This window comes from Acanthochromis polyacanthus, chromosome 18 (genome assembly GCF_021347895.1).
Source record: "Acanthochromis polyacanthus isolate Apoly-LR-REF ecotype Palm Island chromosome 18, KAUST_Apoly_ChrSc, whole genome shotgun sequence".
NCBI lineage: Eukaryota > Metazoa > Chordata > Actinopteri > Pomacentridae > Acanthochromis > Acanthochromis polyacanthus.
In genome coordinates, this window is record NC_067130.1 from 21498923 (window position 1) to 21516779 (window position 17857).

General features: G+C 40.7%; 1 protein-coding gene across 5 annotated transcripts in view; it reads right to left on the minus strand.

The window, feature by feature from the left end:
• pi4kaa (phosphatidylinositol 4-kinase, catalytic, alpha a) overlaps window positions 1–17857 on the minus strand; it is a 42895-nt gene that overhangs the window by 14700 nt on the left and 10338 nt on the right. The window contains exons 13-41 of one of the 5 annotated variants that reach the window (XM_051938752.1): window positions 16731–16860; window positions 16506–16632; window positions 16006–16101; window positions 15742–15925; window positions 12977–13077; window positions 12061–12229; window positions 11176–11226; window positions 10826–10934; window positions 9250–9386; window positions 9031–9164; window positions 8851–8933; window positions 8683–8753; window positions 8326–8450; window positions 8146–8227; window positions 7974–8057; window positions 7777–7866; window positions 7545–7664; window positions 6413–6505; window positions 6020–6176; window positions 5793–5920; window positions 5542–5700; window positions 5298–5449; window positions 4972–5079; window positions 4420–4640; window positions 3423–3581; window positions 2545–2624; window positions 2253–2452; window positions 1653–1740; window positions 95–262 (exon numbers count right to left, since the gene is read on the minus strand). In XM_051938752.1, the coding sequence (XP_051794712.1) occupies window positions 95–262; window positions 1653–1740; window positions 2253–2452; window positions 2545–2624; window positions 3423–3581; window positions 4420–4640; window positions 4972–5079; window positions 5298–5449; window positions 5542–5700; window positions 5793–5920; window positions 6020–6176; window positions 6413–6505; window positions 7545–7664; window positions 7777–7866; window positions 7974–8057; window positions 8146–8227; window positions 8326–8450; window positions 8683–8753; window positions 8851–8933; window positions 9031–9164; window positions 9250–9386; window positions 10826–10934; window positions 11176–11226; window positions 12061–12229; window positions 12977–13077; window positions 15742–15925; window positions 16006–16101; window positions 16506–16632; window positions 16731–16860 (3606 nt within the window). Of the gene's footprint in view, window positions 1–94; window positions 263–1652; window positions 1741–2252; window positions 2453–2544; window positions 2625–3422; window positions 3582–4419; window positions 4641–4971; window positions 5080–5297; window positions 5450–5541; window positions 5701–5792; window positions 5921–6019; window positions 6177–6412; window positions 6506–7544; window positions 7665–7776; window positions 7867–7973; window positions 8058–8145; window positions 8228–8325; window positions 8451–8682; window positions 8754–8850; window positions 8934–9030; window positions 9165–9249; window positions 9387–10825; window positions 10935–11175; window positions 11227–12060; window positions 12230–12976; window positions 13078–15741; window positions 15926–16005; window positions 16102–16505; window positions 16636–16730; window positions 16861–17857 lie in introns of all 5 variants that reach the window. The other 4 variants (XM_022199792.2, XM_022199791.2, XM_022199789.2 and 1 more) reach the window with 4 other exon arrangements.

Here is a 17857-nt window from a genome sequence, read left to right on the forward strand (position 1 = left end):
TTCAGAAAGCTTTGGTTGTATCCTCGCTACTGCTGAGGAAACCAAACAAACTAATTCCTATGAGTCTGCAGAAATTCACAAATGTGTGACCTACTGGAGGGAAGGAGCGAAGCACTTTAACTCCGTACTGAGCAGTGAGAGGATGAGGAGGGTACATGCTGCTGAAGTAGGACAGACCGGTGGGCGGGTCGGCTGGAGCCCAACACAAGATGTGGCTCAGCTCAGGAGAGTCAGCATCGATAGTGTGCCATGTGACCAGGAACTGGTGCAAGAGTGAAAGAAATCATTCAGCATTTACACACAAACAACAACACAGTTAAGTTTTACTGCACAATTTATCTGAATAGTATCACATCCACCATAACATCTTAAAATGCCCATTTGTATGCAGATGATACATTTCTGTATTGCTTTTCTAATATGCAGTGGTTAGCGCTGTCGTCTCACAGCTGAACACTCCTAGGTTCAATCTATCTGTGTGGAGTTTGCGTGTTTTAACTCCATGGGTTTTCACCACGTACTCTGGCTTCCTCCCACAGTCCAAAGACACGCTGAGGTTAAATAGTGATTGTAAAGTGCCTGCATTTGTAAGTGTGAGTGTGCTTGGTTGTCTTTCTCTGTGTGGCCCTGTGATGGACTGGTGACCTACCCCTTACCCTATCAATCTACCAGCTGGGATAGGATCCAGATCCCCCTGCATGATCAAGTGGTATATAGATAATGTATTGAAAGATTTTCTAATGCTACACAATCAGACACTAAAATCCTGACAAAACCAAATATACGCTCTTCTGCAGAGCCAGAGATACTGTGGATGGCAGTTTGCATATCACCACTCTAAGTGGACGGAGTATTGAGAGGGTCCTGGAGTTCAAATATCTTAATACCTAGTTAGATGAAAAAAATTGGGCAGCACAGTGGATCAGTGGTTAGCACTGGTGCCTCATGGCTAGAAGATCACTGAGATCTTACTGTGTGGAGTTTGCATTTTCTCCCCGCGGTGGCGTGCTGCACCTGGTGTGCTGGTGTTTTCCCACAGTCCAAAAACATGAGGTTAATTGGTGATTTGTCCATGGCTATGAATGTGAGTGTGATTGGCTGTCTCTCTGTGTAGCCCTGTAATAGATGGGTGGCCTGTTCAGGTAACCCCTGCCTTTACCCTAAGTCAGCTGGGATAGACTCCAGGCCCCTCATGACCCGACAGAGAATTAAACGACGTATGGACAATGGATGGACAGATGAAAAATTTCTAGTAAAATTTGATAATGAAACACTAATCAGCAAGCTACATAAAATTTCACCATGTTCAGTAGAAATGACAATAACTGAAGGTATTTTGTCTGCTTTAGATTAGATCACTGCCATGACCTCCATTCTGAAAGCCCTTGTTTTGGTGTACCATTCTGAGATTCATTAAATGTGACAGTTATTCTTCTTATTACAGCATATTGTATGAAAAATCTGGCTGGCCATCTTGAACAGTCAAGTGGTTTTTAACAGTGTTCTGTTGTTTTTTTTGTTAACTATTCTCCAGTGTATCGATATTTGATTGTGCTCTCCATATCACTTAAAGTCAAGGCATGCTCTTAAACATTCCGTGACATTTGGATAAAAGCTGAATGAATAAATGAATGAATGAAAAATAATCATACTTTGACAGCTTCAGGTACGTCGCTGACTGCTCCAGGGTCCAGTCTCACCAGTCGGGTCACTTCAGCGACGATGGCATCATTCTTAAACCTGCAAATCAAGAAAATAAATAGAAATAATTTTTCTTTAAAAAAAACGGGGACATTGATGCACATTTTGAGATACAAGCTAAAATATACAATAAAAACAGCACAATCAGTCCTAAAATTATCAAACTGATCATATTGTCAAGCTAGACAGCAGGATATAAAGCAAACTTGACCTGAACATGACTTGATATTGACTGTATCCGAAGTAAAATTAGCCACTTCAAGCTATCAGACCTGTTGACATGTATAGTAGTGCAGTAGAGAGTACTGAACTGTGTAAGGATGCAATGTAGTGTTCAGAAAGTCAACGCTTGCTATGGCTCATTTATTCAGTAAAAGTTTCACAAGGTATCTTAGTCTGTTTTTGGGAAACAAAAGAGATTGCTTGTACATTTTTTATGACAAAGTGTGGAGAGTGCTCAGTCAGACATGAAGCCAATGTGTTCGGTTGATGCCAAATTAACAGAACGGAGTTGATGTCTAAGAACAACTAAACAGAAAATGAGTGTCCACCTCGTTGGCAGCTGCATAGCCAGGTAAGGTGCGATGCTCCACGCCAGATTGACGTTGTCCTTCCACTGTTTCTCAGTCAGACTGATGTACTTGGACCTCCAGTTGGCGATGCTGGTCTCCACTGACTGCTCTGTGGCGATGGCCAGCTCCTGAGTGGACAGTGGGTTGTACCACGTTGTCAGCCGCTCAATCTCACTGGCCTGCAAGAACAGGAGGAGGAGGGGAAGAGTCAGAGCATGAAGAATGGCTGCTGATGGACAGTAAGCCCATGAGAGGTTCAAACCATTCTCACCAGCAGTGCCAGCAGCAGAGTCCTGCGTTTCATATAGTATTTGTGAAGCTGCGTCCCTCTGTTACTCTTCTTGGATGTGCCTAGAAAGAAACAGTCCATAAGTCTTCAGGTATTTCTCATCTGGATTCTTGTCTGAAACATTAGTTATTTATTGAAGAACATGAATCATTTGGATAAACTTAGATTAACCTTGTGAACTCCAAAACTGTTGGGTTTCAAAGGCATGTTAGCTTCAAAAAAATAAACATACAAATGGTAAAAAGAGAGTGAAACATCAGATTTTCAACTTTCAAACGGTCCCTTGAACTAATCATGGGTGTGTTGCTGCACCTGGAAAATTCCCTAAATCTAAGCTAAAATCACTATAATTCAGTAAATCAATTTATTTGTCTTGTCTCATTTAAAATATTGCCAAAAATGAACTGTTTGCTTTAGACAGATTCTGTGAAAAATAAATATTCTGCACTAATCAGTGCTATTGAGAAACCATGATTGACTCAACTGGGACTACAAGTTCTGTTCTGTTGATTGCAGGTTTTTACAGTTTTGTAAGATGAGTAATGGAAGATATATAACTTTGGCTTTTTTTTTTCCTTCTTCATGAATTCTGGCATTCTAACTGTGTCAGAAAAGACATTTCTGAGTTCTCTCTACTTCTAGCCATGGCTCTACTGATTCCAAAGAGGTGCCGGACTTTAGACTGCAGTGAAAAATGAGCCAACAGTCTAAAAAAAAGATGACAGAAACGAAAACACCCTAACCCCAATTCTACAATACAATTTATCGTGAGGATAGAAAAGTGTAGGATATGACTGTCTCCTGAGTTTAACTTACTCTGTACAGAGTATTGCTGTTGTCCAAATATGAAAGATACGTGCTACCTGATTTCTTGGATGCGGTGGACATGCCACTCGACAGAGGGTAGGTATTGATCCATCCCTGGCTGCTCTGCTGGGAGCGAGCGCTGGAGTCCATGTTGCTCCTGAGGTCAGCAGCGTTCATCACTGACAGACTATTCAAAGATGCGTCCTGATTATCTGTTCATATACAAACATGTTCAGTATCGCCAAGGACATGCAAAGCAGTTTTCTCACATTGTCTCTCAGTTTATGTAATTCAACTGGTACAATCTGTCTCAAAAAAGATAGAAGATAAACTTTAGAGTTTCTTACACTGTATGTGATCCTGAGTCTAAACAGTAAAAAAACCATCAACAATATGATCGATGATGAGGGAGTTTCTGAAGAGCGAGATGAACGTGTCCGTTATGATGGACATGCATTTGAAAGCGGGGGAATTCAGCGCAAATGTCGGCAGAAGCTGCCTCGAACCACTGATACTGTGTCAGATGTGAACAGGTTTATCTGATCCAGGATCTGCGCTTGGAGGACGATTTGAAGCGGTTCGATGTGTATGAGAATGAGATCATGTCTTTTCTTGGGGTCGTCGGGGATGAAGAAGAGGAGGATTTTCTGGGATGGAAGAAAAACCATTTTTCAATTTGAGGTTTCTTCTTAAACTGATCAGTTTGAGGAGAGGGGCAGACGGGTAGGCTGACATGATGAATTATCATGCATCTTGACGCAGCTGACAAATTTGTGCTTTTCCTCACAGCTGCTAAACAATGAAGATAAATAACAGGCTGACTGTAAGAGTATAAAGACTAAGATCATTAAAAGTAGGAGAAAGTGGAAAAGAAACGGTAAGAAGAAAATAGGAGAAGCCAAAATAAGAAAGTTTAGGAGCCATAAAATCCTGGATCTGTATTGTAGTAGATACCAGGCAGCACTGTGAGGAGAAGCAGCATCAAATTTGACCCGCGTAAAAGCATGCCCCTGTTGCAGTGCAGTCCGAGCTGCGCCGCTTTAGGCTTACTTAAGATAGATATCGGAGAAGTGCTGGACACGATAAGCGATCCAAATATCCCAGCAGAGAGTGTGCTCGGGGCTGGGGTAGTACCAAGCTCACCGGGTGGGACCAGGTGGCACGCTGCCAGGTACTTCTTGTCCGACAGGATGCTGGCATAGAAACGGATCATGATGCTGATGTCCTCGCGGAGACGCTTGTCACCCTGGGTGGGGAACTTTGGAGACACACTGGAAGGACAAAAAAAATTTGAGACTTAGGTTATCAGGTTATTTATTTGTCAGTCATTTCAATAAGTCTTCTATTAGCCAAGCTAACAGTGCAAAGGGGCGTCTCTGAATTTTTCGATCACACAACATAATAGAGTTTATCTATAAATTACCTTTCAAAAACAAAGTTATCAAGCTATGTCTCTTGTCTGTTACATGTGATTGCAAACTCTGGTTTTTGGACTGTTTGGACCAAAAAGGTAAAAGGAAGAAATCACTGTATTTTCTGACATTTACAGACCAAAATAACATATAACTAATACAAAAAGAAGACATATTGATGGATTGGTACCTGAAGTAATCAAAGGCTGTAGAATAGATCTTCTCCCGCAGCACATTTCTTACAGTTGCATTGGTGACGACGTCAGAGTGGAGCAGAGCCAGACCCAGAGTCAGCAGCCTACAGCACAGAGAAACATGCTCACTGTAAACACTTCTACCTCCACAATTCTGCACAGAGTGACTTATATATGCGGTTTTATTTTTTTGAAATTTTAAATTCAGGCACATAGAATTTCTGTAGGAGTAAACAGCCATCAAATGAAAGACAGATGCTGACGGATTTAACACAAGAACCATAAAAAATGCCATTTATGTTCTGCAAACTTTGTTATGTACCTGAAACGAGGTCCGATGGCCGCTACGTGGCGGTTGAGACTGCTCTTAGCTCCACCGACATTCAGAGACAGCGAGCGCTGCATCAAACTGCCAAAGATCTCCACTTGATCTGCACTGGAATACTTTGCTATCTCAAACCTCTGAACTAGAAACTAGAGAAAAAAACAAAACAAAAAACACAACACAATAAGTGAAAAAGCAGAGCCTTAATGAGAAAACTAAAGCAGCTTGACTTTAATCCGACCTCGATCCAGATGTGGTGCGGGGTGACATTTGGAGGGCAGGGGATCGGCTGACTTTCCTCTGAAGCAGCCAGAGGATCAGCCTCCACCTGAGCGTCTGAGAACAAGCCCATCTTCAGCTCCACTGTCATCTGCCACGCTCCTGCCATCTCTCGCATGAACTACGCAGCCAGAGAGGAGACGGATATTGTGCACACGATGCAAAAATACTGACAAGACAAGGACACAAAAACAATGAAACATATATATGTACCGGTACTTCCACTCCTACACGTGCTGCCAGCAGCCACTCCCAGCAAGCGATAGCAGTCTCCATGCCGTGCTCCGTAAACATCTTGAGAGGAGACCAGCAGAGGTGGTGCAGAAGCTGAGGATCACAGTCTAGACAAAGAACACAAAACTCAGTAGTTGGACAGCAAAAAAGAGCATTTCTGCACGCAGTCAAACATTTGGTATAAAGAAACAGAAACGGAGACCAACCTCTGGTGCTGATGAGCAAGGCAGCCAATTTGAACATGGCCTCAGTGAAAGCCTCAGGCTGTGCAGAGTCTAACGCCTCTCCCATCTGCTTGATCATTAGCCGGTTGAGATCGGACTGTCCCCGGACTGCCTGGGCGAAGTGGATCATACCTGATACCTACGGGCAAAGAGAAAGCATATAAGCAGAAAACAATGATGTGGAAGAAAATATATTAGCTATCAACCCTGTGAACCCAAAAAGTCATGAGCAGGTTTGAGAGGCATTTGTCTGAGAAAAAAATGCTGAGATCTAAATGAGCACAAAAAGAATCTGAGGATTTCGATGGTCCATAAGTTGGTGTTTTTTTTCAGAAAAACTAAATCTAAATTGAAAATCTTGATATTTGACTGTACCTCGCCAGCATATCTGTTTCTGAGGTTGAGGGAGGCCATGAAGTTGGAGTAGTCTTTCTTCACACAGGCTGGCCTCTCAGTCAGCTGAGTGGACTAAAGGAAGAGAACAACAGAGAAGACATCACGTGTCAGATAAAGTTTACCCATTGTTACTGATTGTGTCAAATATGATAGTGAACCGTAACGGTGTAAAATAGCTAAAACACAGACTGATAAACACAATGGTCTCTTATGGATGCTGGCTGTGTATCACAACCTCTTGGGCAAATACTTAATAAATAGAATTATGTAGAACGTTACAAGCTATAAAGTCACAAAACAGTCTTGCACAGCCAGTTTTATTGTTAATCCATTCATTGTTTGGCTTCACAGCAGGACGAAGGATCGCGGTGAATTGGCGAATGAAAAGAACACGTCTTTCTTCTATTTTTTAGACATAAGAGAACAGGAGATGGTGGGAGGAGAACAAGGAAGTAAAAACGATGGAACAACAAATGTGATTGGTGGGCGCTTCCCATCGTCACTGCAGTATTTAAAGTTAAGGGCCAATTCAACTCTAATTGACGTGTCGGGCAGTTCATATCGCTGAAAATGGCGTGTAGCTAGCTGCATTTTAAGCAGTAGTCTGAACACTTCATCATCTATGATCATGTGGTGTTTCACAGGGCCTTGTTCTCATGCCCTTTCAAGCAGGTAAGGAGCATAGTTTTCTGTCTAATTTTTCAGACAATTTATATGCACAAAAAATATATCGTATTTTTTGTAGATATTGCATATATATATTATTACAGTACTGGAAAAATGGGGGAAAAAAAACAGATTTCTTGCTTGATAAATGTTATCATACATACTTTGTTTCACCGATTTTTTTTTCTAATTTGAGTATGGCATTTTTTATTATTCCTAATCCAGAACCAGAGCTCTCTCTCAGTGGGCGAAGAACCACTCTGTTACCTAATTGCAACCATTAACACAGCACAAACGTACTGTCAGAAAGTATTTTCATTTAAAAGAAAGAGAGGAAATTTATGTTAAAATCTGAACACAACCCTTCTCTGGCTATATGACACACTAAATGAAAGGAGGAAAGGGCTAATAGTAGAAGATAAACTCCAATTAACGGTTGACGTACCCCCAGTGTGGTGCTCTGTCTGTTGTAACCAGCAAAGTGCAGGATGCTTTCTGTGGCCATGGCCAGGCCTGTATGCTGGGAAAGACCCGACACCCAGTTCTGATGTTTGTTCAGATACTCCTGAAAAAGACCATATAAAGTGCAGTGGTTAAAATCAGGTTCATGGCCACAATACAAACATATCTGTTTTTCATGCTCAACATTTTGAGGTTCTATGGTAAATAAATATTACCTGAAGGTGGGATTTGGTCACAGATGGAGCCCACTTCATCGCCTCTTTAAGGATCTCTCCACATCGTGCAGCAAAATCTTTCACAATGCTCTGTAATCAGAGATTTTTTTTTTATTTTTTTTTGTAGATTATACATGCAAATGGAGAACTATTGCGTGTCAACAGCAAAATGGTGAATCCTGAATAAATAACATCACCTCTCTGGCTTCATATGTATCGGGGACAGTGATTCTGTACGGTGTATCTGGGATGTCATAATAAGGCTGGTCTTTATGAATGTCCTGCAATAAAACATGAACATTATTATTTAGGTCATGTACACAAACATATTACAGACTGACAGAGGGATGTTACATGCTGACCACTTACAGCGCTGAGTGAAAGTGAGAGTGTCTGCAGGATGTCCAACATGGTCTTCAGCACACGGCCGCTCCACAACAAATGGGGGAAACTGAGGAGACAGATGAAACTGTTGCCACTGCTGCATTTGAAATACTTTATAGAAGAGTTACAGAGGTTTTGCGAGTATGTTCTGAACATGTATCTCACGTTTCAGCCAGGCCAGACAGATATTTGTCAGCCACTCTGCGGATCCTCTTGTGGATGTGGTTGAAGTTGACCAGCAGGAACTGAGCGTGACGTTCCAGCTCCTCCTCGTGGGCTTTGGTTTTTGGCTAAGGATATGACATTTTATTTTCATTAATGATTAATCTGAAGATTAGTTTTCCAATTCATGTGAAGGAGTGGTGCAGAGGGCCAACACAATTAAAGTCTAAGCCGATGATGGGGAATAGTGGTGGCAAGCATCTTGCTATTCTCACAGGTTATATTTTACACCTCCAAGCTTATAAACCATAGGAACACTTTTTACCATAGGGGAGCTTTATGTGAAAGCATCTAACTTACCTTTTCCGCCATCATTTGCAGGAAGACCTCAAAAACCTTGTCGCTAACCGCAATCACACACTGCATCATGCCTGCAAAAGCATATTAAATATTAATCCATACAACAACCGAGTGACAGTAGATGTAGTTTTTAACAAAATGTGATGTCTGCTTTTTGGTTGTGTTTACCAGATTTATCCTTCTGTATTGCTCTGTCTTCAAAGTATCGAAACATGACCTGAAAGCGGTCAGAGTCCAGAGAGTGCAGCATCCTGACAGATGTAGAGAACCCAACAAAATAAACTTTACACTTATAATAACTGCACACATCAAGCTGGTATAAACTATGTAGGTATGCTGTTGGTGTACCTCATGTACTCCAGTCTGTAAACAGACAGCAAGTATGTGGACATGGCAAAGTCCAGCTTGTTGATGAGAGCAGCCACCTCAGGAGGAGGATCCAGCAGGTTGATGATGGTGCTACGCAGATCATTCAGCTCCGCCTGGAATTTAATAACAAATGGTACACTGGTGTCAGAAGGTGTCCTGTTTGGTATGTGTGCGTTGTGCATGTGTATGCTCTCATACCGGAGTGACCGTGTCATTCTTCAGGGCAGAGTTATACTGCAGCTCTGAGCGTAGAGGTTCTCCACTGGGGAACGTGAGCAGTGGCGATTTGGTCGCTATCTCACAAACTCCTTCATACCACTCCTCTGGCCACAGACCTGAAAATTTCAAAAGCAACAAATATCAGATGACTGAAAATGGAGGCGTTTGGGAAAAGGAAGAGAGCCGAAGAGTTTCTAAACTCTTACAGGAATTAACCCTTTAAGCTTCAGTCAATTCCAGCCGTATTCAGTACAAAAAAATCGCTAATATTCTATTTTTAAATAAAAAAAATTACGAAAAATACGGGGAATATTGGACGGGCATCACGAGGTGCATTTCCTTGAAAATGACCGATTCGGGGATTTTATACGACTTCAGGACATGTTTTGGACAAAACAGTTTACTGGCTTGTGTCGTCTGGATGTAAAAGGTTGGATTATGGCCGTTTTTTGTGGAATCTTTTTTTTGTGTGTAGTAATGAACCCGGAAATGTGAGTCGCGCTGTGTGCGTTGAAGCCGTGTATAGAGAACGGATGGATGAATATTCGTTTTTGTCGGACAAATGTGTTTTTCTCACCCGCTGTGGTAATCGCATCTGAAAGTGGTTTATACCGGCGGATTCATGAGAATCTAAGCTTTCCATCGGCGTATAGTGTTTGTATAATCGTGTTTGCAGCCGTCGGACATTCCTGAAATTCCTATGCAAATTAGTAGGTGTACCGCCGGCGGTACACCTACGACGCACTGAAGCGTAAAGGGTTAAGAAATGAGGGAAATTCTTCAGAGAACAGTGATGAGTATTATAGTAACACCATGGACCACACATCCATTCATTCACACACCTGGAATATTCCTAGAAAAATCTGATTCACTTCTGTGTCACAGCAAAAATGCAAAGTGTTACAGACTGTACCAGTCAAAAGTTTGGACACACTTCTCATTCAATAGTTTCTATTAGTTTTAATTATTTTCAGCATTGTAGATTAATACTGAAGACATCAAAACTATGAAAGAATACGTATGGAATTATGTTGTAAACAAAAAAGTGTTAAACGAATCAGAATATGTTTTATATGTTACATTCTTCAAAGTAGTCCCCTTTTGCTTGGTGTGCCCAAACATTTGACTGCTATTTTAGATGTGTTTGGAAATGTCTGAAAATAAGTGTGCTTAGGGATACAACTTCAGTGTGAGGTGTATGGCACAGTATCTGTGTAATCGCTGTAAAGATAGTATGAAGGTAAGCTATAGATATTTGAGAACATTAATAACAGCATAAATAGGATGCTACAAAAAGTTGGGGAAGAAAACAAAGAAGTAGTAGTAGTAGTGTCTGGAAATCTTCCTCCTAAAAAACTGACGTGTTGAAAATGTATGAAGAATGAGTGAGAAACAAATTGACAAGTTGAAATTTTATATTTTATTTTATAAGACAGCGAGATGTCCCCAAATGTTTTTTAACATTATTTTTAATGTAGTATAGTAACATTTCAATGACGATTTAGGTGAAAGAAAATATTCCTAGGGATGAATAAGTCGAACAAACTCCTCCTACCTGAACCCTCCACAGCAAATCCCATGACCACAGAGTAGAGCCAGAAGTCCCTGAAGAGTTTCTGCAGACGTGGCTTTGCTTCTTTAATTGGCGGCAACCTCTTAGTCAGCTAACAGCACAAGAAGATGGAAGGGGAAAAAAAACCCACTCAGGTTATTAAGGTAGTCTAGCTAACTAGTTAAAAAGGATATCATGTATTTCAGATAATAATGAAGTGGACTTGTGGAAGATTTCCATGTGCAAGACCTCTAGTGATCAAGACAAGTAGACATGTTCAATAACTGAGAGCAATTAATTAAAAGGGAAATAAACTACCAGTGATGAAAACTGAAAATATTCAAACCACTTACCACTGCAATAACTGGAATTAGGACACCAAGGTTTCCAGCACTGCTTGACGCCTGGAGAAATAGAGATTTTTTTTTTTTTTTTAAGTTTTGTAATAATGCAGTTTGGCTACTTTCAAATGTATTTCATTTCTTCAACATGCAAAAAAGAAAAGAAAGAACAAATAAAAATCCTAAGAAGCAGCAATGGGGGATCTGGAGCAATGCCTCTTTCAGTCACCAAAAACAGCATTTACAAAAAAGAGCCAAACTGTTCTATTTCTGGTGAAGAGCAAAACATTTGATTTAACATATATGAAGTGTATTTTCCTACAAAGAGGAATGTTTGGTGTGTCTCAAAGAGATTTAAGCGACCACCAAAGGAAAGTCTGTCAAGCTAAGTGTTAAGAGTTGAGAGTAAAATGACAAATGCTTTCATCCACTTCTTAAAATTGGCGTTTCATTTATTCAGCATCACAAACATTTTTGTCAATCAAATGATCCAATGTTACTGGAAAACACAGATTTGCATTAAACAAGGTAGCACAGACTCACTGTCTTTATGGCGCACCGTCATCTCCAAAAGCCAATTCTGAGCCTGATCACTTGTGTTTGTAACCAGCTTGCTCAATTTTAGTCAAGTACATGAAGAAGTGAAACTAAATCTATCCAATAACAAACATTTAACATTCCTCAGCAAATTCCTCCCGCCTGTTGCGATGTGAAGCCGCAGGCTCTCAGAGGTCATCTAAGATCATAGCATGTTGATAGATATTTCTGATATCTGATATATTTGAGCTGCTATGTCCACTTGTTCGGCTCACACAGTGCATTTCCATGTGAACTTTAAGCCGGGATCATCTTCTAGCCTGTTAGTATTTACATGCACTGTGCATATATGTACTATACCTTTAGAGCTGGTCCTTTGTCTGAGGCCCTCTCACTGGCTCTCTTCCCCTCTAAGCCCAGTTGGACAAAAAGCTCCAGCAGGTTGACCAGCAGCTCATCGACCATGTGCTCGGCCTGAAGGTTGGCTGCTATATTACCCAGTGCATTTATCACAGCCAAGGAACAGTGTCTGCACAGAGGAGGGAACGTTCATTAAGGAGATGCTCATGAATAACTAAGTGAAGAGCAGTTCATGCTTTATGCGTCCACAAGAGGTCCCACAAGTCCACATGACATACGTTTAGTCACCTGTCCACATCTATGAGCTGCTGAAATCCACATCACGCCCAAAATTTGTGACAACTTGAGTTATATGCATAACACGCCTGCTGTCTGGACATAGACTGTGAAAACAAGCTGAGTGACTGTTTTGAGGTATGGCTGCACAAGCAGATCTCCTGTCATCAACACTTTTATAATTCAAGCCTAACACCATTTATTTATCGTCAGATTTTCCCTAAACTAATCACATATGATGTGCAGTTCTATTGGGACACTTCACCAAATCAGAGTTTAAAATGGTTGTGTTTCAGCAAAATCACTTGTTTCTGCATGCAAAATAAACAAATGTTACAAAACAGATCCTGTGAAATCTACCCGTTCTGCTCTCCTAAGAGCAACTGAGATGCCATGACTGACTCAGCTGTGATTCTGAGATTTTTCACATGAATTGCAGGCGGTGTTTACACAGAGCTGGGAGAAGTTCTCCCCACTTCTAGCCATAAGAAGTGAAGGGCTTTATACTGTACGTGAAGAATGAATCTGTGGTGAGAAAATAAACATTTAAAATTGTATTGGGGGTTAGAGGGTTAAAAAGTTGTAACTGAAGAGATCACAATCAGTTGACCACATACAGTTTTTTCGATGGTGTGCTCACCTGTATCCGTGGTCTTTGTAGTCTTTGGTGGAGTAAACCATGGAGCTCGCTTTGACACTGATCTGCTGGAACAGATTCCACACCTCCTGGTAGATGTATTGCTAAAGAGGAAAAAATGTGAAGTTTTTAAAGATGTACTTCAAAAATGTTTTAAACCTGCAGTGTGGAACTTTTGTTTATGCCCCTTTAACTACAACAAACATTGTCAGTGCAAACTTTTAGTGCCTTAATGTAGGTCATTTTCTTTTTGAATTTGTAGTGGTTTCCCCTCAATGCAGAGTTTCCTTTTTCTCTGAGGCAGAAACTCATTAGATGTTTTCTAAATGCCCCCCTATACTCCTAGTTGCTGTTGCCTACTCTGTCTCCATCATCAGTGGTAAAAGGTACATTTATTCTTTAGCTGTACTAATATTCTATTTTGTATTACCAGTTCATGCTACTTGATACTTTCACCTTGCTACATTTCAGAGGGAATTGTTGTACTCTTTACTCCACTACATTTACCTGACAGCTGGAGATGACAATTACCCATGAAAGATAATATAACAAGCTCTACAAATGCAATACATGACATAGTTAAAGATTAAACCAGTGGTTTTCCATCTTTTTGGCTTTTTCCAAAGCACAGAGTGTAGTCAGGTTCACATTTCAGATGTCTATGAGTTGTTAACAGCTCCACCAAATAGCGATTTGTCCCTTTAAACTTCTCACATGATTTCATTTAACTAGAATGATTCAAAATCTCAGCAATAATTAAAGATTAGAGAAAATCTGAAGACAGATTTGTGTAGCAAAACTTTTTCCTCTCTCTTCTCCCATAAATCATGTTTGGAGCTCAAACACTGATCTGCTGTCCCTGTATATAGAATTGGATATAAAGTAGTTTAAAGTTTAAACTAGCTCAAATTCAGCATGCTGCTGACACACTGATGTTTCACTGTTCATAATCTAATGATGATACCTATAATGATATATCAGTCACAGGAACCAAAGCAGGACTTTTACTGCAATACTTCACCTATATTTTAGATACCTATTTACCTAAGTAGGATTTTTAATGCCAGACTCTACCTTGTAATGCAGTATTTTTATATTGGTAGTGTCTACAGATACGGACCCGTACCCGTAGCCTGTGGCCAACGGATACGGCACTTTACCATAAATATTAATGAGACGTACATGAATATTAATGAGCCGGCTGATGAACGCGCTTTGTGATTGGCTGGTAATCCGACGTACATAAATATTAATGAGCCGGCTTGGTAATCCGAGTGATGACGGCGCTTCCGTGATTCGAGGTGAATCTGCGTGCGGAGCCTGTCATGTCAGTCATCTGCTGTTCTCTTTTCTATCATGCATAATGTCTTATAAATATAACTATCTGACTTTTTCACGGACAGCGATTTGGGGGCTGAAATCAGCACTACTATTAAAAATAGCAAAAAATTTTATTCACGTGACCCTGTTCTAATAAAGCACAAACAGCAAACAAAACAAATGGCGGAACTAACAGCCAGCAAACTACAAGTATTTTTTTACCTTCAAAAGTAGCGACAGACTATTACATAATAACAACCTAAACAAAACCCTGACGTATTTTCTACGTCTGTCAACACAGACACTGCACGTCAGTCACTTTAATGTTAGCGGACTCTGTTGAATGGCTAAGTTACATAACCACAAACAAATCTCACAATATCACAGTAAATCGAGTTTGTGGGTTTTTTTAATTCATGCCGAATTAAAGAGCTACTCCTCACCATTCACCAGTGTTTGTTTCATATTCGACATCCTTAACTTTATCTTGTAAATTAGCGTCCGAAATTAAATGGGAACATTTGCAATGGAGTTCGTCAGCCGCTTCCACCACCCACTGAACGCGGTAAACTACTTAATAGGAGCTGGACTTCAAACAATTTATACACGGCGTCTAAAAGCGTAAAAACTGCAATGTCTAAAGTGTGAGAGGAGACGGTGTATTTTTGGTTAAATTATACAATGTTCGCCGTCAAAGTCATTCATATAAACTGCCTGTAATGTGCAGCAAATAGTAGTTAACCGGCGCCAGCTCTTCAGTGACCTTAACGGGTCCGTACCGCTAGTACAGATGCTACAGGTACGGGTCCTTTTATATTTCTGTAATATTATTTTTACTTACATGAAGGATTTGAGTATCTTTGTCGAAGAGATTTTACCTTGGACCTGAGAGGCTTAATCAGCAAAAACGGTGTTTTGGCGTGAGCTCTCGTGTGATTTCTGAACGAGATTTGCTTTCTAGCGTCCTGAGATTTGGATACAGACCACAACAAAGAGCGATCGCCAGGTAATGTGGAGGTTTTCGTTCACTTCTCATCTCTAGTATGATGTGGGACACTCATTGAGACTATCCGAGCCGGTCAGTGTGGGGAAAAAAAGCACGTTAGGGCGGACTTTGACATGGGGGGGGGGGGGGGGGGGGGGGGGCAAGTTGCCCCATACTTTTCGCTAGCTGAGCTGCTAAGCTGCCTGCCTGGCTAAATACTGGAGCTATGTCGAAAATTAATTTCTCCATCACTCACATGTATGAAATGACAAATGAAAACAGACCCCAGGTTGAAAAAAACGAAGTTTCCCTTTAAGAACAGCTTCCAAACTACAGTAAACTATTTCTTTTCTCAAATTTAGTAGATCAGTGTCTAGTGTGTCAAACAAACACACCACAAGTGAAAAAATAATAACACTAATGACTGAACAGAGACAGAGAAAGGTGAAACATAAACACTCACATTGCCTGTGATGACCATGCAGCCGAGCTGGTCTATGATGAGAACATCCAGCTGAGAAGGAGGCTGGCAGAACTTCTGTTGCAGAATCTGCAGGATTGGCTCCATGACTCTGGGAGTGTCACGTAAGGCCACAGCAATGTGACCCAAAGCCCTGATGGTGTGGTCTGGGATCAGGTGAGCATCCCTGGGGAGGAGAGCAGAACAGATTTAAGCACTTCTCTTTTTCCAGTTTAGAGTCGATGATCATTTCTGTGTTTGACTTACTTGTCATTTTCCTGATAGATGTAGAGACGATTAGACAGACTGGCGAGAAAAGCTTCCACAATAACATTATCCATCGTGAGGCCGGCTTTCAGGCACCTAAGAGGAGATGGTGAGACAGGGAGTAAGGGTTGAGTAAGGGTTGATATGTCGGAAAAGGCCGAACAACAGGGCTCAGAGAGAAAACGCAAACTCCTTCATTTTGTTTTTGAGATTGGAGTCTATTTATTAGCTACAAGGACAAAATTACTAAAAAGCTCACAGAAACAGCAATTTGGCAAAAAGAGGTTGATTTAAGGATCAATTAAAGTTCTGTGGTTACCACAAATCAGAAATATTAAAAATATTATTCACCTTTCAGCAACATGTGCCTGCCTCTCTTCATATGGGGATAGTATTTAACTTTCACATTAGCGTTTTTGTTTAAACTGCTCGGTGGTGAACTGAAAAATGGAAAGCTTAAGGGCCTAATGTTTTTGTAAACGATATGCATGTGAAGTCACCTGCAGATGTTATCGATGGAGATGTCGCGCAGCTGTTCATACATGGACGGCTGGCTCTTCTTGCTCGAGTGTGTGCTGAGGGTTGACTGAGAATGCTCGTTGGTCACATGAATCTTTATCTCACCGCCTCCTTGTAAAGATTATTACATGGTAAAATAATAAAAGTAGAAATAAGCTGATTAAATATTCAGAGAGAGAAGGAGCTGCAGAAAGTGCTGCCGTTACCTGGAGTGTACTGGCTGTGATATTTGTACAGCTTCACCAGAACAGGAGACGGCACCACCAAGAAGTCTCTCAGTGACATTGTGACAGAGTGGGCGACCACAGGAAAGCGCTCACACAGACGACCTAAACCCTGCAAACAAAGATGCACATACAAGAGTATCTGTAAGTATACATTGCGAATTAGGGCTGAATTCTACAAGTTTTACCAGTCTCTGAGAAAGGCAGTAGCAGCTGCCAACTGTGTTACTAATCACACGCCTGGTTTTCTATGGTTCCAACAGGTCAAAAATCTCAGCACTAGAAAAGGTTTTTAGTGAAGTACTTAGTGCGGTTTTTGGTGGCATTTAAATTGATGTGAAATAAGACTACATAATAAAGGAGTAAGTCTTATGTTCACACATAGAAGTTCCACATAGAAAATAACAGGTGCCTGAAAAGCATGTCCCCCAGGTCCGTATTCAGTTAATATGACATTGGTTTGTGTGGGATCTCATCAAACCTGGTTTTCTGCTTCCCAACACTCATATTACAGAAAGAGAAAGAAAAATCACAAAAATTAAATCACTTATAAAGAATATAAAGAAACTGTAGAAACAGAAACTTGAACCAACCATGTGTGACTTGCAGAGTTACCAGAAAAACAACAAAACCGAAGCTTAAAATCACAGTATTTAATACAAACTACTTTTATTTATATGTCTCATATAAAATTGTGTGCCAAAAATAAAGTGTTTGCACAAGATTTTGTTAAAAAAAACAAACAAACAAAAAAAAAACACGGAGCTCTTTGGTACAACTGAGAAGTCATGACTGACTCAGCTGTGACCAAAAGTCACATGAATAAAAAGAGGTGCTTTTTAGCTGAACTTGAGGTCACATACAGAGCAGATAAGAGGCAACAAGAGAGACTGAGAGGAAACAAAAACTTACAGGATCATTACTGAGTTCTCTCTCCTCTAGCCATGGTTGTGCCGTTTCCATTAAGATGCATGACTTCACCGATCAGCCACAACATTATGAACACTGACAGGTGAAGTGAACAAAACCCGTCATCTTGTTATAATGCAATATTCTGCTGGGAAACCTTGAGTCCTGACATTCATGCGGGTGTTTGACATGTACAACCC